At 39.4% G+C, this 23,966-nt stretch overlaps 1 protein-coding gene across 3 annotated transcripts; it reads right to left on the bottom strand.

Moving 5' to 3' along the window:
* Positions 1–524: 524 nt before the first annotated feature.
* gsk3aa (glycogen synthase kinase 3 alpha a) lies at positions 525–23,325 on the bottom strand. 3 transcript variants are annotated; one of them, XM_038724259.1, is made up of 16 exons: positions 22,972–23,325; positions 15,588–15,673; positions 13,768–13,869; positions 13,416–13,499; positions 12,819–12,929; positions 12,498–12,628; positions 11,852–12,056; positions 11,544–11,639; positions 10,651–10,837; positions 10,354–10,431; positions 8,407–8,436; positions 2,189–2,232; positions 1,964–2,035; positions 1,475–1,501; positions 1,173–1,217; positions 525–594 (listed from the first exon to the last, which is right to left on the bottom strand). In XM_038724259.1, exons 1-13 carry the CDS (start codon positions 23,144–23,146, stop codon positions 2,012–2,014), a joined length of 1,353 nt encoding a protein of 450 aa, XP_038580187.1. In that variant the 5' UTR covers positions 23,147–23,325; the 3' UTR covers positions 525–594; positions 1,173–1,217; positions 1,475–1,501; positions 1,964–2,011. The 3 variants fall into 3 exon arrangements, with proteins under 3 accessions (XP_038580187.1, XP_038580188.1, XP_038580189.1); XM_038724260.1 differs by lacking the exon at positions 525–594 and having other exon boundaries at positions 1,200–1,217; positions 1,964–2,038; XM_038724261.1 differs by lacking the exons at positions 525–594; positions 1,173–1,217; positions 1,475–1,501; positions 1,964–2,035; positions 2,189–2,232 and having other exon boundaries at positions 2,988–8,436; positions 22,972–23,324.
* Between the last annotated feature and the right edge of the window lie 641 nt (positions 23,326–23,966).

Raw genomic sequence — 23,966 nt, 5'->3', positions numbered from 1 at the left:
TAATGGTGTCCACTTGGCCAGCGGAGTATGTTTAATCAGTGGCAGTGGCAGCCTGGTGGCAGGAGCCTCCAAATGGACGTAAGAAGATATGTTCAGAAGACATATTTCATATTTACAGATGGATTTTGCATGAAACTGTCTTCACCACACTGAGGCTGAATGATATTTCAGTTATAAGAGGTATTCAGTATTGAACCAAGCTACTTTGACTAAAATTTAAGATTAATTTCTCACTTGGAACAAACCTTTTACATAATTTTTGAGCCAGAGATTTGGAGTTGTGCTTTTAAACCAGATGTGGGGCAAAAGTTACTTTAAGTATCATTGGACACAAATATAAAATTCATGGACCATTTGGATAACTGTCTCTAGTAATATATTTGTGGATTTAACACCTTTATGTAATGAGGGTGTAATGTCAGGCTACCTCAGCATCTACCCAGGCCATTGGGCTGTCGATGAAGAAGAAACATTGCTGGCCATATCTGCAGTGGTCCTCATAGTTGTAATCATATGGAGGTGAGGAAGATTCAAACACCTGCCATTTTCTCATCCTTCCTGCTGTCCGATGCCGCAGTTCCCCTTGCTTCTCCTCTGGCAGAAAAATCGATTCATTAACTTCATTCTAAATTGATGGAAAAAGATTTTTGCTAAAATGCAGCTATCAGATCTGATCAGATTAATACACTCAATTAATACAATCACTGGATCAGTTTAAGATTTTGGACATAATTTATAGAGAGTTTATGTATTTATATATTTTTATATTTATATATTTTCTCAGTTTATGTTTATGTACACAATATCCTCTTCTGTTGCAATACGTCGGCACAACACAAACCGGAGTAATGCACATGTAAATATCTGCCACATTGTTCTTTCCCTGCAAATAATTGTATTATTTTTGTCTATTCTTTCATTATTCTTATATAACTTGCATTTGTTTAGTCCTTATTTATACATTTCTACACTCATTTATGTCAACTGTATGTTTGTCAACGTGTAGCACCATATCTCCTTGTATGTGTAAAATATTAATTGTCAATAAAGCTCTTTCTGATTCTTTATTTGCTCAGCTGCATTACATCTTTTTCTGATTTCACATCTCACAAGTTGCACAGCTGAGTCTGAACAACCAAAAAGAAGACAAAGACTAAGATATTCTCTTTTACCTTCAGTCTTGTTTTGCTGAACAGGCACCGGCTCCTCCATTGGCTCTGCAGAGGAATAAGAGCAGGTAATATTACTGATTTTCATCCGTTGTTGTTTTTGTTGCAGGGTTACAGCAGAAACACAGTTTTATCCTTTGTCTCACAGGTGGACATTTCTGTTTAACAAGTGGACCTATACCAAAATACTATATCTACATGTTTGATCCAGTCCTTTGAAATTAAAGCTGGAGATGGAGCCCCAGGTTGAACTGTAACCTTGGTGTACAATGAAAAGATGCACACTCACTCTTGTGGAGTCTCACCTGTCTTCCTCTCTGTCACTGGATTTGCTGTGGAAGAAGATTCAGACTGTAGTTAACCATCTTCAGAAACTATTTCATGGCATTTAGGTAGTTGATATAAAAGATGCAGAAACCGTGCTAAACTTTTGGAAACACGATCTGAATTGTAGTTACAGCTTTTCAGTTTTGTCCAATAAATGTAATTTGTAAGAGAAGTTACATATCCAACTTTAATGACTTACAGTAAAAAACATAGGAATGACGGAAGTAGAAACAGACATAAATACAAAAATACAATAAATAAAAGCATAGAATAACTTGATAAAATCCTAAAGGCGCTGGACAGGCATGTCTTCATGATGATAAAAGGCTAAAGAATAGATTTTTTACCTTCTATTATAGGATTTCCATTATGAAAATCAAGGATATATTTTTGGAAACTTAAAACATTTTATTTTCAAGTTGCATCAACACTTCAGATTTGGTGTTCCATGTCTTGGTGAGTCTCACCTGATGCAACGCTCAAAGCGAAGACGGCACAGAGATGAAAAATGACCTTCATTGTTTGAACTGGGAAATGTCCTACTGCGGAACAAATATAATTATTAGAACATCACAGAAAAACAACTTTCATAAGAGGATTTGAGCTCCTTGTTAAAGCAGGAGATATGCAGACATCCATGAACTGTAATGGAAAGCTTTCAGATGAAGATGCATATAAACCATAAATCTCACCTGTTTCAGTGGAGTTGAATCACTCAGAATTGTCTTGCGGGTTCCTGAAAACAAAACACCACTTATATACAAAAAGCAACACGGAAATACTCTTTGAATTTACAATAATGGTTCAGTTCAGACATTGATTTACTCGTGTACTGTTTTACAGAATCAAGGAAAAACACGCATGGTTGCTTTTGTGTTTCACACACATGCACAACATCAGCGCTGATTTATCTTCATGTACTGCCATGGTTTAGAATTAACACCTGTTCTTGATAAAATGCAGGGACTTTTATTTTTACTACTACTAAACTCCGTTTAGTAAAGTCTGTAAAACTGCTCTGGACTGATTAAAAAAATCCTGTTAGTTTTATTAGGATCTGGTCAACAGTGGCAGGAGAGCAGTAATCTAGGTAAAGACAGAAAAACTTTAAGCTCCTAACTTAAATCTGAGTATCAAGCAAGTCACGGACCTGAATGCACTTTTATTGGTCAGCCTTTACTCGACAAGACGTGACAATTTTATAATGCACGGTCGCTGAGGTCAAGATATACAGTTATCTATTAAGTCAAAGTCTGACAAAATAAATCCCACCAGACAGGTTTTGGTCAGTTTCTCATGGAAATGAACCACAATGAGTTTGTTTGTTTTGTTTTTGGACATTTACCACACACAGACACACACATCCTTGTCAGTACGAATGAAGGATTAGCTGTCCACTGGAGCTGAGCCTAAAGGATTACATAAACTAATCTTAAATCCAAGTTTAAAACCTCAATAGAAATAAAAGAAAAACAATGCACACAACCTAAACACAGTTTCATCACTTTATTACAGTAAATGAGTTCATATCATACACACACACAGAACAGAGACGGACAGGTCTGTGTTTCTTTCTCTCTCTTTCTCCGTCTGTCCCTCCATCACATCAGTCCACCAGGGCAGACTGACATTGGAGTAAAAAAAAAATTGAAAAATTAAATAAAAGTGACATATAAAGAGATGCTGTAATCTCCCTCAGTTAATTAAGCGACATAATATTAACAAACAATTGAGTTTTCAGAGAATTCAAAAACACAAACAAAAGTAGAATATCGGAGATTCAGTTTACTTCAAACTGTCGTTCATGTGCAGCAACATTTCTGCATGTTACCTGGCGACAAACACACAGCTCATTGGTGGCTCTGTCTGCAGTTACAACACAAATGTCTGTTTCTGCCATGTTGTGACCATAGCAGCAATTCTGTATGTCATACAGCACATAATACAAAATGCCCATGTTAAGTATTAGCTGGACACACTGATTCTAGTCCAACCAAACACTTTTGAGATCACTCAAGTCAGACATTGCGCTTTCTGCAAAAATACCAGTGACATGTTGCAAAGACATTTTTCTCAATACTGCACAGTAATAATATATTGCAATATGACACAACGTACAAATGAAGTTCTGTTCCAAAACGAGAACAACCAACTTTGTGGAAGCAAAAAAGCTCTGTATTACCAGTCTCACATGAGCCACCTACAAGCAATAAAAATTAAATATGATAAAAATTGCTTCAGATGGGACTGAAAAGTCTAAAAGATGTGAGTTTGGAGTTAGGAAGAAGTTAGCTCTCTCTAGCTCACTCCATGTCTCTGCAGTGGCCACATTAGCTACTGCTAGCCAATCTTCAACCTAACTGTCGGCAGTCTAGATGTATTGTGGGTAATGTAGGCGCCAGGTTTTGACAAGGAAGGAGAATGGGTGGAATTAAAAAAAAGATGATTTCTCTGGTTATATGGCATCGATTTTAAAAACTGTCCACTGAGATTCTGACAATTTAATCAAAGCGCAATGCTAAATCGGTGGTTTCAAATTGTAGGCATGTCAATGTCTGCCATCTACAGGCAAGGAAGGTAATAACTACTGCAACAACCACCTGCAAATATTAAGAGTTACAACTGCAGTTGTTTTCTTTCCGCTTTAAATTTATCATTTTAAATCTGCTTGACTTTTGACAGCTATTTTCTGATTCTGAGTTTATATTGTGTATCCTCTTGTGTAATTGTACAATAAAAGAATAGGAGGTTACCAAGTCCAAAAGAGAACAGGAAATGTTTCTTGTGTTTCACTATAACTGGCACAGTTAGGCACATGCTGAACGAATAATGACTGAACAGCTCTCTCTTGTAGAGACTCTGCAGCCTCTTAAATGTGATTTTGAAAAAGTTTAGATTTAATCATGGTAAAAAGGTAAAAACAAACATCATTGCTTCAAACATTTTGCATTTCTTATACTGTATATATACACTGTATCAACAGCAGATAACAGATGAGTAGTTTGGAGAGAGCACTGTCATGCAACCTTGGCCAGATTCAAGATGCTGCTGCCGCATGGCTCAGATAAGCGAACATGCTTCAGTCCTTTAGATTTCAGAGAGCTCACATCACTCTTAGATGTTTATATGTTCTACCCAAAGTAAACAGAAAGAGAGCATTTTGGAACAGAACTTTTAAAATATTCATTCAACAGTCAGGTGATCCAACAGAGGACCAAACAGGGAGGACAGCTGAGTAGCGGTGTTAACAGCTACTTTAAAATGTTCACTGGACTACAAGAAAGAGGAAGAGAGAGAAATATCAACAAACATGAGGAGTAGGCTGATTTTTTTTTCTTTGCAGTATTTACATTTTGAATTGTGAAAAAAAGAAACTTATTTACAAAAATGCACAAACTAAGACTGCTCCATCAACAGGATGAGGGAAGTAAGATATAAACAACTCTGTAATAAAAAGTAAAAAGAGGAAAATAAAAATCAGTGATATTTACACGTGCGCTAAGAGGAGGAGACGGGAGAGAAAGGAGGGGGAAAAATGGCTTCTGAGATTGGGGAAGAGAAAAATCAGCCGTGTTTGATTCCTCTCGCTGGGAGCAGCTTTTCCCACACTTTGTCATAGCCACAAAAAGTCTCACAGCTCTGAGTGTGACGCACCCTGCAGAGTTAATCAAACACGCTGGTTGGACTCTCTACAGCACAGAAAGCACGATGTTGCCCAGCAGTCACCCACAGTACTGGGAGGTTAGCAGTTTGAAACCCAGAAGCGGCTGGGAGGAAAACCACGGTTGGAAAGAGAATGAAAAATGCTCTCCACTCTCCTCATATGAAATCGATGTGAATGTGCCGAGTGTGGTGGAATTCAAAACGCATTGGGGCTCGTCAGAGCTCCTCACTTGTATTTTTAAAAAACACAAACATGGCTACGGGTAAAAACAGCAGGTGGAGGCATGGTATAATAGTATCAAATATACTATACTAAAACTTTCAAGTGGTCTGCACTGCTTACTAAAAATATGAATTGTTGACTGCTCTAATCCCTAAAACACTGGTTGTTCAGACTGCAGGTTGGAATATGGTCGGTCAAACATACACTTTTACTTCTTTACTTGAGAGGATGCCGACAATACATTCTCTGACCCATGACCCTAATAGTAACCTTGACCGTAAGACCACGTCAACCAAACCAAACCAAAAAACCAACAGCTGTCTTTTCTCACTCTTATGGGGTAAAATTCAATTCAGTCCTCACAAAGATAGTATAAGAGTAGACAAACACACACCTAACAGAAACTCCCCTGCTTGAAGCTCATGTTCAACTATTCACATTAAGCCTTCAATTCATCTTTCTTATGATTTGCCTATGTGAACATGTCAGCACTAATGAACTGAAGCAAATGTCCATTTATCCTCAGTTGATTTTGTTTCTACGAAGCCGTCTCTTATAAAAAGTGAGAGAAACTTTTCTTTGATGGAAGTACAGTTTGCTAACGAAGCTGCAACATCAACACAAAGGCCTCTTCGGCTATAACTGACATCCAGCTCAAATCAAACATTTACATGAAATATTCCCCTTCAAGTTTAATAAAACATTAAATCCCCACTGCAGCATTCTTTAGTTTCTCTGCTTTGTGTAATTAACAGGGCCAACATTCACACAAAAGCACTTCTTTCAATACTAACATCATGACAGGAATTATCTTTGAGCCAAAAGGGGGAATTCCACCAAAAGAGGTTTTTGATTAGATAGCATTTGTGTTTAATTTGCCAATCATTTTCAGAGGATCTTACAGGTTTCAAAGAAATAACATCATCATATTCTGAAATTAGAGACATTTTAAGACTTAAATAAGAAATCCAAGCCTGTCCTGTCTGAATACACATCAACTGGTAGAATAGAAAAAAAAAAGACAATAGTAAAATGTAAAGGAGACCCGTCAAGTATTTACTATATTTAGTTTGAATACTTTTCAAAGCTTTAAAATGAGTGTGTAGGATTTAGTGGCATCTAGCGGTGAAGTTGCAAATTGCATCCAACTGAATAATAAAACAATGTCAGACTTTTTAAAAGCACCCTGTGGTTACCCTAATTAAAATGTTTTGGCTTCCTACCACATCACGATTGCCTCATTTTAATTAACTCAAGTTTTGAAAGCAATAAAAAGACAAATAATATTAATTTTATTACAGCCAATTTTAGTGGAACACACCTTTAAGACATTTCTGACCATAGACGTTTCCTCCACAGTAAACTGCTATTGATACTACTTGAGGTCTCCACTCACAGCAGGTCCTCGTTTATAGGTGGAATCAATTAAAATACTTTTTTTTCTCCTTTTGAATGGTTAAAGAGGGCGTAAATTTGGTTATTTTCTTCAGCATGTTAATTCTGAAAACAATTTAGTTAAGAAGCACTGATGTTTTGATACAGAATACAGACTGACTGAGCTCTAGTCTATTAGACAAGCTTCACTATCCATGTTGAATTTTGGAATTACAAGGAGCCTCTAAGTCTTCTATTGTTGTAATGATCCACGACGACAGTAGCATTCAGAGCACTGCTGGTTTTCATCTAATCATCGAAATGAACACAACTAACTAGTTGGTAGGACAGAGAACAAGCAGCACCCAGTAATGTACTACTAGCTGCACTACTATGATTCTAATTTGCTTGCTCAATTTCATTTAATTTTTCTGAGCATCACATTGACACTTTCTTCACAACTGACATTTACAGGTCTACACTATTTTTTGAGGTGATGAAAAAGAGCAGGAGTCAATGAATATTCCTCTGGATGTTTTACATAAAAGTCTTTCCAAATTAACATCTCTGCCCTCCTGGATGTGGAAATGAGTTAAAAACAATTATCACAAATAAAAGCTGAAAAGTAGCCTAAACCCATGATTGAACTAACCCATATTAATATGGAAGTGTAAAAGCAGATATTTTATAGGAATATTGCAATCTTTTACCAAACAAAACTATCTTGAACAGGAAACAAACAGATGAATACAAGACACGGTATCTGGTGGAGTCAGCGTTTGGCTGATGGCTGGTTATTTCCAGTCCATCCACTGAACATGATTCATGTAAGGGGCAATCCAATACACCTCCAACCAAACACTGATAACTGCTACTTGGTACTGATGAGTTTTACTACCCTCTACCCACCACTTAAGGAGGTAAATTAAGAAGACTTGGAGGTTTAATTTAAACCTAAACATCAGGCTGGATTGGTAAAATAATGTGGCTGGAGGATTTAGGAATTTATCAGTCCCTGCATCCACTCTCCTGCCCTGAGTTGAATAAAAATCTCCTTTACCCTGATGACCTATTTGGGGTCAGTTCTGGTCTTGGTCAGGCAGTGTACAGTTCACCCCTTACTGCAAAAAACACTGAAGATTATAAAAAAATAATCTGAAGTGGAAAAATCTTTAGAGACAAAACGTTGTGTGATCATACGATGTTTTCAATTAGTGAAATAAATAAACACAAATATAAAGAAAAAAAATGTTGATTTAAAAAAAGGTTATATTACAGAGGACCAGCCCCCACTATTGAACCTTCACATCCCACCCGATCAGCAGCGAAACTGTGTGTGTAACAATCTCCTGCTGTAGTTTCAACCATGGCAGCTACAGAACTAATGTTTGTTTGTTCAATGCATTTACTGTACAAAAACAGATCATCTAAGAGGAGAGCAAGCAGCACGGAGGAAAGCAGTAGAGGGAGGGTGTGTGTGTGTGTGTGTGAGTGGGAGAGAGTGTGTCTGTCTGTCTGTGTGTGTGTGTGTGTGTGTGTGTGTGTGTGTGTGTGTGTGTGTGTGTCTGCGCGTCTGAGGTAAGGGTGAGGCTGGCAGGCAGGCAGGCGAGAAGCTGCTTCAGATGCTGTTAAGAGACCCTGGTACTGAACTGTGTTGAGATGAATCTGATCCGGTACCATCTGAAGGACAGAAGAAACAAAGGACAGTAAATAAAAGTGCAGTTCAGCAAAGAATAATATATTATATTGTATTAACCTTAAAATCAGACAACTTTGTTTTATGTACAATTACATATTCACATCAGATATTCTTTTTGAATGGAGAAGAGTGGATGGATGTATTATGGTTCAAAGCTGTAAATGAAAACATACTTGGACAAGATACATAAAAGGTGGAATTTAAGTTACTCTTTAAAATAAGTATTTCATTTTTATTTTTTATGAGATCTATCTTATCGTGAAGATGTGCAGTATTTTTCCACAAAAAGGGTTTGGAAAAGGGTCTACTATAATCTGGGTTTCCATATATTAGAACAAATATGGTTCATATTCAGAATTTGTGTATCCTGAAATCAGTTTATGAATATGAGACCAGTATTTCACATCTAATCAGTCCCTGACAAATATTGTTGATTTCATGTGTAATACTGCCACCTTCTGTTCACAACCTGTTGTTCATTTAGTACTTTTGCCTTAATGAATATGCAATTTGGGGCGTTTAAATTTTATTGTGCAAAGTCGTGGGAGGGTAACATGCAGATACATTTATTTACTACACGCAATGTGATCTAACGAGCCTAAAAGCAATTTCATGCGAGTGCAACAGCATCTGTATTTAATACGTTTGAAAGGAAGGTGCAAACCGGCAAGTGTTGCGCAGAGATGGCTGCTGTTATCGTTGCGAGAAGGAGACACAGCCATAATAAAAGAAGATGTAGAGAAATTAACAATATTAGATATTATTCTATATCCAATATATTGAAATAAAATTATTTTATTTCATTTATTCGATGAACTATATGAATTGAATTATTCTTTTGTATTATCCTTTAGCTTTGGCAATACGGTTGTATTAATATTCATGCCAATAAAGCAAAACTCGTTTCGACCTGACTTCTTTTCTCCGTGGATGGAAGAATTTAGAAAGTTGGGGCGTACAGGGCGAGGGACAGGTGATCGCGGAGCGACCGGGCACGGTGCAGACGGTCAGTGATCGTTCCCTCTGGCTGGATGAAGCACGATCTGCTGGTATTTCCTCGAGTATGGTTCATTAGAGACAGCACCACTGTAGCTGTTTCTGCTGGGGTTTCCCAAAGCAGTTTTTAAGGTGTGCTGTCCCAAGTAATTAGTTCAATCTTAGGCAGGATGGGCAGGTACATATGATTTCTACATACTCGGGACGCACTGAATGAAACAAACAAGGTTTTTACGCACTGGCTGCTTTCACTCCCGACTCTCCATGGTGGAATCCATTAAAACACGCAAAACCTTTATTTAAATACTGCCACCTCCATTGTGTTGGCACCACGCAATAATTTTTACTTAATCACCCACAACAGGCGCGCAGTTAAGTACTCATTCAGGATGTAAGTAAATCGGGCTCATAGTCTGCAAACCAGACTGGACACATTTAACATTTTAACATTTTAAAAAAAATCATTTTATATCAGTTATTCTAAGTCAAATAATATAGGTATATATTTGGTTATTCCCTGTGTAATTAGTAGAAGTATGTATAGGTGCAATCATGATTGCAACTTGAGGCTATTGCACCACCAATTCCATGAATTCACTGTTTCACATTCACATGATGTATTTTCCAGCCCAGAACTGTCAGAACCAAATTGAGCCCATTTGACTTGATTTATCACCAGTTAAAAAAGATAAAATGTGTCTTTTTATTTTTATTATGATACATTTTTTTTTACTCACAATAACAAAATCAAAAGAATTGTGTCAGTTTGTTTTATGTTACTTGTGATGTGTGTATTTTTTTTAATAACTATATTCTTTTTACACTAAACTTCTTTTTTCAGCCACCACAAAATCATGATATTAACATTAAGCTATAACAACATTAACATAAGATTTTCCCACCGTGGGCAGAAGCAACTGTATGAGAACGAGCGTGAGGAGGAATGAGGGTTGAGTTCAGCTGCGGCTGGATTGACAACTCTGCAGAAAATAAAAGAGGAGTTTTCATCTAAGGTTACTGTGTTGGCCCAAGAACAAACCAACAATCTGTCAACTAAAAAACAGATGGAGATCTGGCTTCTCCTTATTAATTGATAAAAAATTACTTATTTAAACAAACACAACAGATGATTCGGTCCACAATTGGTTTTGAAATTTAACTAAAACACTCAAGATAATTATGCTTGAATTTGTAGCTACCTGTGGGGCTGAAGTTAAAGAGCATCGGCAGTTCACGTCCACTGGGCAGTCGCGTGTTAGGCTGGCGCAGCTCGTCGAAGAAGGCATGTGAACAGGCCTCTAGCGGGGAGAAACGTGAGGCCGGCGTGTACTCCAGCAGCCGGGAGCAAAGAGCAATGGCTTCTGGAGGCGTGCGAGGTTTAAACACCTGAGGAACAACAAGAGTTTTATTTTAGAACAGCATCCACACTTGACACTTTTCTTTTTTAAACACAAAACCACCCTGCATCACTGATACGAAACACCCAAAAACTGAGTATTTATTATCAACTGGAGGTTAGCATGAAACTCTGATATTCCATTTACATTAGGTATTTTATTTTAGCAAATGTGTGTAAACAAATAAGAAAGAAAACAAAGAACACATCTGACATCAGTCAGCTACAACCTCTAATAACTGTTCTGCAGCTGAAAAAGCAATTAAATGCAGTTTTTAGAGGAGGAAAATGTTGAAGGGCCACTTCTGTTGGTTTTACGTTGTTTGTGTTCTCTTAAGGTGTCAGGGGTTAATCGACTTCCAGAAGGAGGACATTTAAGCACCTGAACTCGCAGATTTAAATAGACTGTGTGGGCAACGACACGTCCACAGGTATTCTCTTCTCTTGTTTCAATAAACTGGTGTAATGTATGTCACTTTTTGGAACAAATATAATGATACAGATTAATGCTTTGGGTATTCAGAGTGTTCCTCCACACTAAAATGTACAGAAAGCAGAATGTCGTAAAAATCATAGTAAAACACTGATTTTATAGCAACTTTCACACATATACGTCTTAAACCTTTCCCCACATGTTTCCACAATACAGCAAATACAGACAGCCCTGCTGGTGTTAATCCTCAGGTATTTACTTACCTTGGTCCATGGATGGGCTTTGATCTGAGGGAACTTGAATTCTGTGTAGTTTGGGTTCATCTCTCGGATTTGTTCCCTTGTTGGGGTTCCCAGCACCTAAAAATAGATGTAGGAGGAGTATGAGCAGTATTCTGCGGACACACAGGCTGTATTGGCTCATGATTAACTTGATATTTCTGACAGTCTTTGATGAACATCAATACAAAATAATGGGTGTGCATGTCCACAAGCACAAACCATATCTCAACACACAAACCTCTCCGCTGAAATAATCTCACAGCACACAGACACCTGATAAACACACTCACCTTGATAATCTCTACTAGCTGGTCTACCCCACTGTCACCGGGGAATATGGGTTGTCCGAGCAGCAGCTCAGCCAGTACGCAGCCTGCTGACCAGATGTCAATGTTTGCTGTGTAGTCTGTGGCACCAAAAATGAGCTCAGGGGCGCGATAATACCGTGAGCAGATATACGACACGTTGGGTTCACCGCGGACCAGCTGCTTGGCGCTGGGGAAACATAGGAAATCAAATGAAAAGATAAAGATTGCAGCAAAACTCCAAGGGTTGGTCAGGGGATGAAACGTGTGAACTATTGTGGAGGAAATGTAATCAAGAGATGTGGGGTTTGTTGTTATTCCTCTCACAGACTACAGACATTTTTAACCTACCAGTGTGTTTAAAGAGTCCATTGCGAAAAAAAAACAAAAATAACAGGATTGGCTGAAGTCTACCATATTGAATACAGTCTCATAATACAAGTGGGCTGTTTGAAGTGGTTAATGCATGCCTAAGGCTGCACTCGTTATCTACAGTATCACATAGACTCAATACTCCATTGGAGAATAGATAAAGATCAGTTCTGTTCTGCACACAGAAACGTGCTACATCACGCTTGATTGTCAAGCTGTTGTTAAATTCTTCAGAAATCCATCTGTTCATAGAGCTCACCTGCCAAAGTCACACAGCTTGAGGATGGCAGTTTCTGGGTCGACAAGCAGATTTTGGGGTTTGATGTCTCTGTGACACACGCCCTGGGAATGGATATAAGCCAGACTGCGAAACAACTGGTACATGTACACCTGAGAAGTCACAACATAAAAAACAACACAAGATAAGTTCTCCACACTGTTCAAATGGAAACAAAAAAAAAAGTTTCAAAAGTTTCACAATAGTGAAGTAAAGATATACTCTTGCGAGATGTTTAGGAACAACACAAAGACTTGCTTGGGCAGGATAGAAATGTCTTCGTAGGAAAAAGAAGAAAATTACCTTCACATATATGATAGGAATGATGCTCTTGGCCTTGTTAAAATGCCTGGCAACCCTGTAGACGGTCTCAGGGACAAAGTCCAGCACCAGGTTGAGATACACTTCATCTTTCTGTATAGCACAGGAGAGAGAGATCATTGTATTTAACAGATGTATAATTTAATCCACAATTACAAACCCTGCCCATTGTTATAGCTACCCAATAATATCAAAAAGCATTTTCAACATATACATACATAAAGTGCTTGCTGTGGCTGCCAATTTGCTAATCTAATTTCTTTTTATAAAAAAAGGAACAAATACAAAGATTCTTTCCAGTTTTGACTTCTGCAACATTAAACTCAGAAGTGTTTCTATATTTGTCTCTCCAAGAAATGGATAGCTTCCCTTTTTTATGGTTGGGGTATTTCTTTTTACGCTGCATCTGAGTAGTCTTATCTCTTAAGTATGTTATGTGCATGCATCATTTCCTGTGTTTTATTATAATCTCCTCAAACTATGGTACTATGAGATAAGACTGCGTGAATATGGTGACTTAGCAAAAGTTTGTATGACCACATTAGATTTTTCTGCAAGAAAAAAAAAATAAAATCCTACCTTCTCGCCACTGGAGTAGAAGAAGAAACGTAGTCTGACAATGTTGCAGTGATCCAGCTTCCTCATTATCTGTAGTTCCCGATTCTGAAAAGAGAAGAAAACACACAAGCGTGGGTGGGAAATCATGAAACCAAGCATGAGAAGAACTTTAAAAGAAAGGGAAACTTTACATACATCAAATGAACCCCATTCAGGTTTATATCGAGACCATTTTTAAAATGTGTGAGAAACAAGCAAAACAAAACCCAACGTCTGACCCAAGGGATAAAATAAAACGAACGGAGAGTTTTTAAATAAGTTTAGATCACAATGGAGAAGAGAATGTGGAGATATTAGTATACTGAAGTCTTACCTTGAACCTCTTATCCTGCAGAACCTTCTTTATGGCCACCATCTCTTGGCTGTCGATGAGGCGAGCTTGGTACACCACACCAAACGACCCATTGCCAATCACCTGCAAAAGAGGAAACAAGCGGAAGGGTTACAACAGCTATTGATTTTTTTGAGCTTGTCTGTGTCAGTCCAGCACAGAGTACACCATTACAAATAACCTCTGTCACAACTTTACAGTTTCATTCAGTCTGAACTGGTGAACCTGTTTAAAGTAGGTCAGTCTGTCCTGTCTGTGTTTTCCTAAGGGGGTTTATGCTAAATCCCACTTATAAACCAAGTAACTGACTGCTAGATGTACTTAACATAACCAAAAACACACAGCAAGAGTAAATATCTTCAGATTTTTTTTAGTGAGGGCTGGATTCAGCAGTGTGAACCATCAGTCAGTTGACTAAACTTTAAATTAACTTAGATGGACTGAATAAAGGGCTACTGCACTTAATAAAACATGTATATTATTACTCTATATGTCCATTAGTCCCCTATTATGTTCAAACTGTATACAGTAATAATCAGACTTAACTTGTGATACACTAACATCCAGATCAGAAGCAAGGTGATAATTTGTGGTTCAACTAACACTAGACATGCATGAATTAATTGTTTTTTATTATTTTGGTTAAACCTTAACGACAAATAGATCAAACTTTAAAATCACATCTGAATCTCTGTAAACTAGAGCTGAAAGGACTGGCCTATTAACAGATTTGTCAGAAAATTAAATGGCAAAAATTATGATTAGTCTTGCCCCAAAAGTAATTTTTTAAGCAAAACAGCACAAAATTCACAAGCTCTTGTTTCCACACTGATTCCAAATGGAAAAATGTGCTGGTTTATATTTGGTTAATATATGAGTTTTAGACCAAACAAAACAAGCAATTTCAAGACGTCACTGTGGCCACAGACTATGGTGGACATTTATTACCATTATCTAGCATTTTACATAACTAATGATAAATTCAGAAAACACAAGAGACTGATAATGAAAATTATCATTAGCTGCAGCCGTAGTATACAAAAGTATTAAATTCATAAATTGAATGAAAAATTAATGCAATATCCAAATCGCGGGAGTTGCAATCTTTTGATAAAGGTAAAATGTGTCACAACATGTCACTGTGGTGCTACAGAGATGCCCCGGCCTACAAATCATATTCTCCAGACTTAAGGGGACATGCTTGTTTGGTACAGACGCCAGCAAAAAAAAAATCACATCACCACTTTTATATTTTTACCATTCCACTGATAGATGATTGTGATCGTAGTTTTATCCTCAAGATTATTAAAATATACATTACATAAATAATTCAGAAGCATTTTAAATAAAACCCTGATAACCTTCAACTGCAGCAGAGATTAGAAAAAAGAAAAATATTTCTGAAAAGACAGTATCATAAGACTACTGACTATTACAGAGGCATTAAGTAATCTTAGAAGTGATAAAAGTAAACCACCAGAAGGACATGCAGAAGCAAATGTTCTCTGGCTCAATGCAACACCAATCTCATCCCATGCGACACTGACACAATTATGTCACATTTTCAGATCAAGGCAACATAGTTAACAGAAAGTAGGTTATAATCTCAGCCTTGAAAGCTATAAATCTCAGCACCTGGTGAAATAATTATGGAGCCACTGGTATTTATCAACAACCTTATAAACTTTAGCCAGAGATATTGCAGTCACTTTGTGCAATGTGGTAATAAAAGTAATACGATTATACTTCTATATATACACACACAGAGCATCTTATGGTATTTGTTTTACTTCCTTGCTTACCTTAATGTCAGTGTAAGAGACTTCCTGTGGGCGGTCTGGTCCCTGACCAGGTGTGGCCACAACTGTCGTCACCTTCCCGCTGTCTCCTAGAAAACAAGCAAGAACAGGGTCAATATTAGATGAAAGGATACAAGAACACAGTGTTATGATTCAGAACAGGTCACTTCACTAGTGTAACATGGGTAAAAATACAGATATTAAAAGCTTTTAAAAAAAATCTCAATTAGAAGTAGAACACTGTAGTTAGTGGGGGACCCGGGTCTTGTTAATGAGGCTAGTTGCAGACGGGAAGAAACTGTTTTTGTGGCGAGAGGTTTTGGTCCTGATGGACCGCAGCCTCCTGCCAGAGGGGAGAGTCTGAAACAGTTTGTGTCCGGGGTGGGAGGGGTCAGCTGCAATCTTTCCTGCTCGCCTCAGAGTTCTCGAGGAGTACAGGTCCAGAAGAGAAGGAAGACTGCAGCCAATCACCTTCTCTGCAGAGCGAACGATACACTGCAGCTGGCCCTTGTCCCTGCCAGTGGCAGCAGCGTACCAGATGGTGATGGAGGAGGTGAGGATGGACTCAATGATGGCGGGGTGTAGAAGTGCACCATCATCGTCTTTGGCAGGCTGAACTTCTTCAGCTGCCGCAGGAAGTACATCCTCTGCTGGGCCTTCTTGGTGAGGGAGGTGAGGTTCAGCTCCCACTTGAGGTCCTGGGAGATGATGGTGCCCAGGAAGCTGCAGCTGCAGCTGCTTTGCGGGGTTTCTGTCTCCTGAAAAGGCCGTTGACTTCCCTCTCTGTGATGGAGAGAGAAGGGGAGGGGGTGGAGCTGGCCAGCTCTGAGGAGGGAGGGGAAGATGTGGTGGACTAAGGCTGAAGCTGAGCGGAGGAGTCACGGGGTATGGAGTCCGATTGACTCTCAAAGCGGCAGTAGAACTGGTTCAGCTCATTTGCCAGGCGAGAATCGTTTTTACTCCGTTTATAGTTTGTGATCTGTCTTGAACCCCCTCCAGACAGAAGTGGTGTCGTTTGCAGAGAACTTTTTTTGTCTCTCTGAGTACAGTCGTTTAGCTTCTCGCTCCTCCCTGCTAAACCTGTCCCCACTCCTAAATGCCTCCTCCTTTTTCAACCTTAGCTGTCTGAGTTTAGCTGTGAACCAGGGTTTGTCATTGTTATAACTCACCCTGCTGCGTGTTGGAATGCAGCTGTCCTCACAGAAGCTGATGTAGGACGTCACAGCCTCTGTAAACTCATCCAGATTGTTGGTAGCCTTCTTGAAAACATCCCAGTCAGTGCAGTCCAAACATGCCTGGGGTTCCTCAACAGCTTCACTAGTCCACTTCTTTGATGTCCTCACTACAGGTTTACAGAGCTTTAGTTTTTTCCTGTAAGCAGGGATCAGATGGACCATCACGTGATCAGAGTGTCCCAGTGGAGCGTGTGTGACGGCGTAATAGGCACTGCTAACTGTGGTGTAGCAGTGATCCAAAGTGTTTCCCTCTCTGGTTGGACACTTAATAAACGGTCTGTATTTGGGGAATTCTCGGCTGAGATTTCCCCTGTTAAAGTCAACGAGAACAATAACAAGGGAGTCCGGTTTGTACAGTATCCGGTCGGCCAGCATGCTCTGTGTGTCCTGAACGTTGGCGTGGCGTGGGAATCACAGCCAAAAACTGAATTAACACACAAAAACAAAAAGAAGCGCACCGAACACCGAGGCAGCTATACTCAGCGCCATCTTAGTTAAGTTGTTAAGTTGGATGTTAAGTTAGGATGTTAAGTTGTTATGTTGCTGTGAGGCGACAGTGCTAACCACTGAACCACCGCACCATCTGAAACCACATCATAACGTAACCAAAACTATACAGCCAACATTCAACCCAGGACACTTGTTGCAGCCCGGCTTAACATTTGGGCCGTCCCTCCGCTGGCCTCTTGAATATTTAGGTTAATGACAGCCAAGTGAATGGATGTCAACTTTAAGAAGCCTCCAAGGGAGAAGAAAGGAATGGCAGAGTTCATAGTGAAGACACTGTGACTAATTAACTAATGGTTATGAACCCAAAAATAGGCCAGCCCTTTTCTCTGTCCTGATAAGAGCCTTTTATACAAGGATTATTCCAAACTGGTTTGCAAACCACTGTAGAAGAAAGAAAACATGGAGGAGAGGAGTGAAATCATAAATACAGAGCACCCATCCAATCTATAAACGCTTAACCTTTGCAGGGTCGTGTCCAATGTCAGCTGACATTGGGCGAGAGGAGGTGTACACCCTGGACAGGTCGCCACACAGAGACAAACAACCTTTCACCCTCATATTCACACCTACGGGCAATTTAGAGTCACCAATTAACCTGCATGTTCTGGAGTTCCTCAACAGCTTCACTAGTCCACTTCTTTGATGTCCTCACTACAGGTTTACAGAGCTTTAGTTTTTGCCTGTAACTGAGGAAGCCGGAGCATTGGTAGGAAACCCACGCAGACATGGGGAGAACTCTACACAGAAGGGCCCCAGCCACAACATATTGGCCATATCGCCCACCCCTAGGTGGCAATGCACTGAACTGGCCAATCATTTACCAGTAAGCACACATGTTAGGTTAAGCTGAGGCTGTCCCTGTATCAGGATTTTAGAATCGACTTTAAGTCGGCACTTCAAACCAATGCATTGGTTTGAAAGGGTGAGGGGTCATCTTCGGTATATTACTTTGCCATTTGCTTTTCTTTGAAACAAGATATTTTTTGTTTATGTAAACAGTCACCATTATTACTGAGGTCTTTTCTTCAACACACCTTAAATAAATTATGAGAAATATATTATTTATTCTTCTGCCCATGAAAGCTTTCACATGGGGAAAGTTGAATGTTTTACTTTTGTTCATTATCCGTGATGTAAAAAGAGTCAGAGAAATTTAAAGCGCGTGTCCTGCTCATAGGTCAGTTATAAAATCCTGGCACAGTAAGGAGCGTCTCTCCTGCCGAGCTGCTGACAGCGCTGTCAGCCAAACACTCAGTCACACCGGGCGACAGTAGAAAAGGTTGTACCAGGTTCTGGTTCAAAGGTAGTTAAGCCGACTTCACAGACAGTCGGCACCAGAGCTGAGCAGCCAACAGACACGAGTCGTGCTGCCCTCCGTTTACATGACCCTTCTCTTTTTCCATCACAATCAGTTTTGTGGTAAGGTCATTTTGAGACATGACTCGGTTTGTAAAGCCTGCATGGTTCTGTGTACCAATGAGACAGCTTTTTAGGGGGTAAACCCTTGTGTGTTCACTGTAAAGCTAATGCTATTGTCTCACCAAGACCGAGCACAAAGCTATAGTGGTATTCTCTGTATAGTATTCAGAGGTGCTTCAACAACACGCATAGGCTGATGACAACACGTTAACACCATCATACTGATAAAAAAACATGTATATTTCTATTCTAAATCCTCATAACGACAATCTTATACTTTACCCTTACAAAATGTCACAACTTTTTCTTCTGAAAGCCATTGTGTTGTTTTAAGCTAACCGACAACATATCAAAGTTAACAGAAAAACAAAAGACAACCATTGCTTAACACAGGAAGAGATCTTAAGTATCATGCAGAACCCCAGCACATGTGGACTGGTTTTACTAGCCATGGGGTCAACTCCAGTTTAATGTTGTATCAGCCTCTATTCAAATAGTCTCAGCATGTTAACAATGCAAAATGTGAAACTGCCCCTTTCCTCAGTGATTTTAAACTCCTCTTTCTGCTGGTTAAAATGTAGACTATTGGTCCATCTGTAGCACATTCAAAAATTCAAAGTACAAAAGGTAAAATGATGATGAGAAAAGGCAGAATTTTCTGAGCAAAATGTTTATGTACTTGCAGTTTACATTTTTGCAGTTGAAACATTTAAAACAGTTAAAGTGTTAAAATGTAAAAAGTACTGAAATTTTCAGCTTATGTGTAAACCAGGAAAGCAGATGGAGGAAATTGTGGAAGTTGTAGAAATTAAAAAGACCTTAAAAGCTTTTTTTGTTGTTGCTGTTGTTCAAAGGTCAGACCAGAGATCTTAAAGTTTTTCTGCTCAACCAGCCACCCTATAAATCAACCACTACAAATTGCTGATTTATTTCTTATTTACACAGTGATACTAAAATAAGCTGCCATGTTCTGGATACCTTTATTTACAGCCTCTCTCTCTCACTCACTCACTCACTCACTCACATATATATATATATATATATATATATATATATATATATAGTACTTAAATAATGGAGCGGCCTTTTGCCGTCTAGCTGTCACGGTGCTCTATCACCCTCGCTCTGACCATGTCCACATACTTAATGCTTTGTTTACCAAACAGGACAATGCACTTATTGACATGGCCCTCTTACAGCCAGAACTGCATGCCCTGGTGTTTTTGTACATCCATATCCACTCACACACAGTAAATTGTCCTCAGCGACAAAAGTGTGTTAGTCATCCAATAGGCACGCTGGTGATATCTGTTACAGCTGAAACGGTGAGGCCTGCAGAGTGACCGGGTCACCGGGTTCTCTAACTCAACGACTTGGTTCACACTCTGGACGAAGACGAAGACGAACACACACACACACACTCGCACACCCCCCCCTCCAGGTTAAAAGTAGGACAGCTGGTTAAAGGATATGCCATCCCTTTTTTTATATAGTATGAAAAACCACCTCCTCAGTTCCCTGAGGTCAATAATCTATCATAATAAAAATGATTCCTTACTCTACCATGTGTCTGTTTTATCATTGTGTCTGAGTTCAGCGTTTCATATCACCGGTGCACTGTGTTACACTCTGCTTCCTGTCATTCACAGAAGGAAACTCAAGTCTTCACAAACATGCAATTGATCACATCCATATCTATGTATTTGGCATTTTTAAATGCAAACAGCAATATGAATTATGAGAATTTACACAAACTACTCTCATTAATGCATTAAACAGCAAATGTTCTATTTTAATATCTTGTCTTCTGAACTTAAATTAACTTCACATCTTAAAGCAAAGTAGCTTCAAGAGAATTAAATTCACCTTACTAATATGCAGTTTAATGCAGCAAGATCTTCCTAAATCTAACCAGGTCGTCTACTCTACAGAGAGAACCTCTGGTGTAAGTGTGAGAGGTTTCTATTACGTATTGTTTTGGAGTTATTGTTCTCACTTGACAGTCTACCACAAGAACATAATCAACACAATGGCCACTTCCCAGTGCATCGTGGCCGTCTTTCAGTAAACAGTCAGCTGGTTTACATAAAAAATTACATAAAGCAATTGTGGACAAAAACAATCTTGTGATACCACGATCCCTGTGTTGGTCACATGACTTTTTATAACCGCTCTCTCTGTAGTGTTTCCCAAAGAGATACCCATGATTCATCACACAGTTGCTGTTCTGCAAAAGGGAAACTCCACCCTAAAATAATAATGCTTTTCCACAATATTTTATAATTTCATTTTTCATAAAGCTTGACAGCAAAGAGACAGACCGTGGAGATGATGTCATCCAAAGGCAAAGCCCAGAGCTGCTCCACAAACAGTGAATAATGGAACAACTGCTTGGACACTGTGACAGCAGCCATGTTAATTATACTAGGACGTGGGTAAAATTTCAGATTTACAGCAGTGAGACATATTTTCGAATCCCGTTGAGTGTAATATCTTAAACCTAAAAGAAATTCACTGTATGTGGCCTAACTCCACAAGTGTCACCAACTCCCTAGTCAGTTGGTAGGCTAATTTCTGAAAAATTTATACTGTTGAAAAAATTATCTATATCAGTAAAAATGCCATCACATTGGTATTGTTCATGAAGTGTCATTCCAGTACACTGCCTATCTCTCTGTCCTCTCTTTTCCACTGGAAGTCATGTCTGGGCTTGTCAGTTTCTCCTTGGGACACATTTGTACCAGCTGCTATCTATCTATCTATCTATATCTATATCTATATATCTCTATCTATCTATATAGTGTCAAGCCCACTGCCCCAACTACAAGTAAGCAGGTGGGTAACAAGCTTATAACTTCGACCAGCCATTCCAGCCCATAAGGTGGCTAATTCGCTATTTTATCTTTTTGTTTAGGGTCACACTGTGGAACAAAAAAGACAGACTAGAGATAGAATAGAATTGCAAAGCAAAAGTTTGACAGTCAGCACCAAAGTTCCCTTTCAGAAAAGAGCTGGACTTGCACTATGAGGACTATTTAATAGAAGCAGGGTATGGGTTAATAGAAACCACTTAACATTTCGTCATCAAATATCTTCCGATGTTGTTCATAATGACAGATCACTGGTTTGGTATGGTAACACAAAACCCTTAATGCTCCATGTCCAAGTTTAATTTTACCAGTAATTCAAAATGTCAAATCACACCAGTCTCTCTTACAAATATCTGGCTAACTGGGTTAATCTTGCCTCTTGAAATAGCCTCCAGGACTCCCAAACCTGACAACGTATTCATCAGTCATCCAAAAGAGTATTTTTACCAGCTTGAGGCACCATTTGGACTTTAAAGGCCTCTGAGGGTGTTGATCTACTGCTGCAGTTGAGGGAGGGAGAGAAAACAAGGGCCACACTTCTTTGAACTGGAGATGACCTCCCATTCGGGCTCTAATATCAAATTCACACACCACTGCCTGCTAATGGCTGATAAGGTTTGGATTAACACACACACACACACACACAGATCTCTGCTTACACCTGTCACTACAGTGATAAAGGGGCATACTATAACTCCATCTCAGACTGACGAAACCTACTCCTTGGCATGCCAGCAGACAGCCCAGCTCTCGGACTGAATGTGCATCACTTGCATCCTCCAGGCGTCGGCCACCTGCTGCTAAGCCTTTGCCCCACAGGTGACCTTGGTGAAAAGGCAACTTTGAGTCCTGACCCGTCTCCAGGCGAGCCAGACTGATAACTGATGCCGCACTCTCAACCGTGTATGCAGCACTCAAGCTTAGGTATTTAAGTCTAGCTTGGCCACAAAGAACACCAGAGCCCGTTTCACTGCTCACTCACACTGACCACTGTGAAATTACATAGATCCTCAACTTGTAAGTTAACATTAGTAAATTAAACAGATTGTGAATCAATTTACGTTACACCAGGTTAAAATGATGAACACCTAGCTACTTAGTGTGACATTAATTGGGCTGAATACATCCATCGGCCGGAGGGGGAACTAGTAACATACAAAACAAGTGGCTAACGTTAGCAGGCTAGCTAGTTAGCACGCTAGCAAGTTGGTTACCACTACACGGGGATCAATAACGACTTTCCTCTGGATTGTGACACAAAGCACTGGCAGGTATATTTGAGGTAAAAGCACAGAATAAAATATATAGGATAGACAGACTCCAGCAAAGAGCTGGTAGCTTATTATAACTTACTGGCAAGCTTAAGGTTCGAGCATCCCGACGAGCTGCTGCCGGAGGCCTGCGGGACCCCGGACTTTCCTGTGCTGCTCCCCACGGCAGCGGCTGATCCGGTGGACGCAGCGGCGGTTCCTGGCACACCTGGCGGCTCAGCAAACGAGCTGGTCCTGGGCCGCCCGCTGCCGCTCATATCTCTGTGCAGGGGTCAGGGTTGTTTTTTCACTACTTTCAGCCAAGCGACTATTAAGTATAAGTACTCGGCAGCGAATAATCGTGAAAAGACACACCGAAAAATACAGCTCCCTTTGCCGCTGGCTGTCTGGGCTGATAGCTGTTGCTAGACACCTAGAAACAGACCGCTCGCAATGCCACCTGGGAGATGAAGTTCCGAGTAGCTGTTGCTCAGGTTTGCTGCACAGGCTTTCACAAATCAAAACAACTACAAATGAAAAATGACTTAACAGTGGATGTAGGCCAAAGAATTACCAACATTCAAAGTATATATTACTATAAAGAGGAAGGCTGAACATTTTTGTATTTATTGTCATAAGTCGTAAGTCATTGAATTCACCCTGTCAGTTAACTGATAGTACAGAGAATATTTTTATATTACAGATTAGTGCAGCTAGGACATGAAGCACTTAGTAACCTTAGTACTTCTATTGCTTGTAAAATTATAATAAAAGTAACAATAATGCAAATGTGAAAAATTAAAGAAAATACTTTATTTAAAATAGGAGGCTCAGCATTGTGACACTGTTTAAACCTTAAACTAGATTGGCTTTAAATGAAAGGCCTTTTCTCTAATATTTTTCAACATAATTTGCGATGTGATAATATGCTATGTGTGTGTGTTTATGTGGGATTATGCTTGTGGAAAACAACATACGAACATCGACTGGTGAAGGTTTCTTTTTTTTTTGTGATTTGGGCTGGTCATTTCCACAGTGTTTTTGCTATTGGGAGGCTCTCTGGTAAGGTGCCCTTACCTTAGCACAACCCTCACCCAA

This window comes from Micropterus salmoides, unplaced genomic scaffold, assembly GCF_014851395.1.
Source record: "Micropterus salmoides isolate LMB-PRFRI ecotype aquatic unplaced genomic scaffold, ASM1485139v1 Ms_hic_scaffold_17, whole genome shotgun sequence".
NCBI lineage: Eukaryota > Metazoa > Chordata > Actinopteri > Centrarchiformes > Centrarchidae > Micropterus > Micropterus salmoides.
The sequence above is the reverse complement of the archived record's forward strand: the minus strand, read 5'-3'. Positions and strand labels throughout refer to the sequence as shown.

Bases quoted from the DNA above. Each gene is read 5' to 3' on its own strand.
- gsk3aa (XM_038724259.1), bottom strand. From the start codon at position 23,146: ATGAGCGGCAGCGGGCGGCCCAGGACCAGCTCGTTTGCTGAGCCGCCA. The intron at 13,870-15,587 runs GTAAGCAAGGAA...CCTCTTTTGCAG, and splicing joins TCTCTTACACTGACATTAAG to GTGATTGGCAATGGGTCGTT. The intron at 2,233-8,406 runs GTTCAGTACCAG...TTTTGTTTTCAG, and splicing joins ATCAGATTCATCTCAACACA to GAACCCGCAAGACAATTCTG.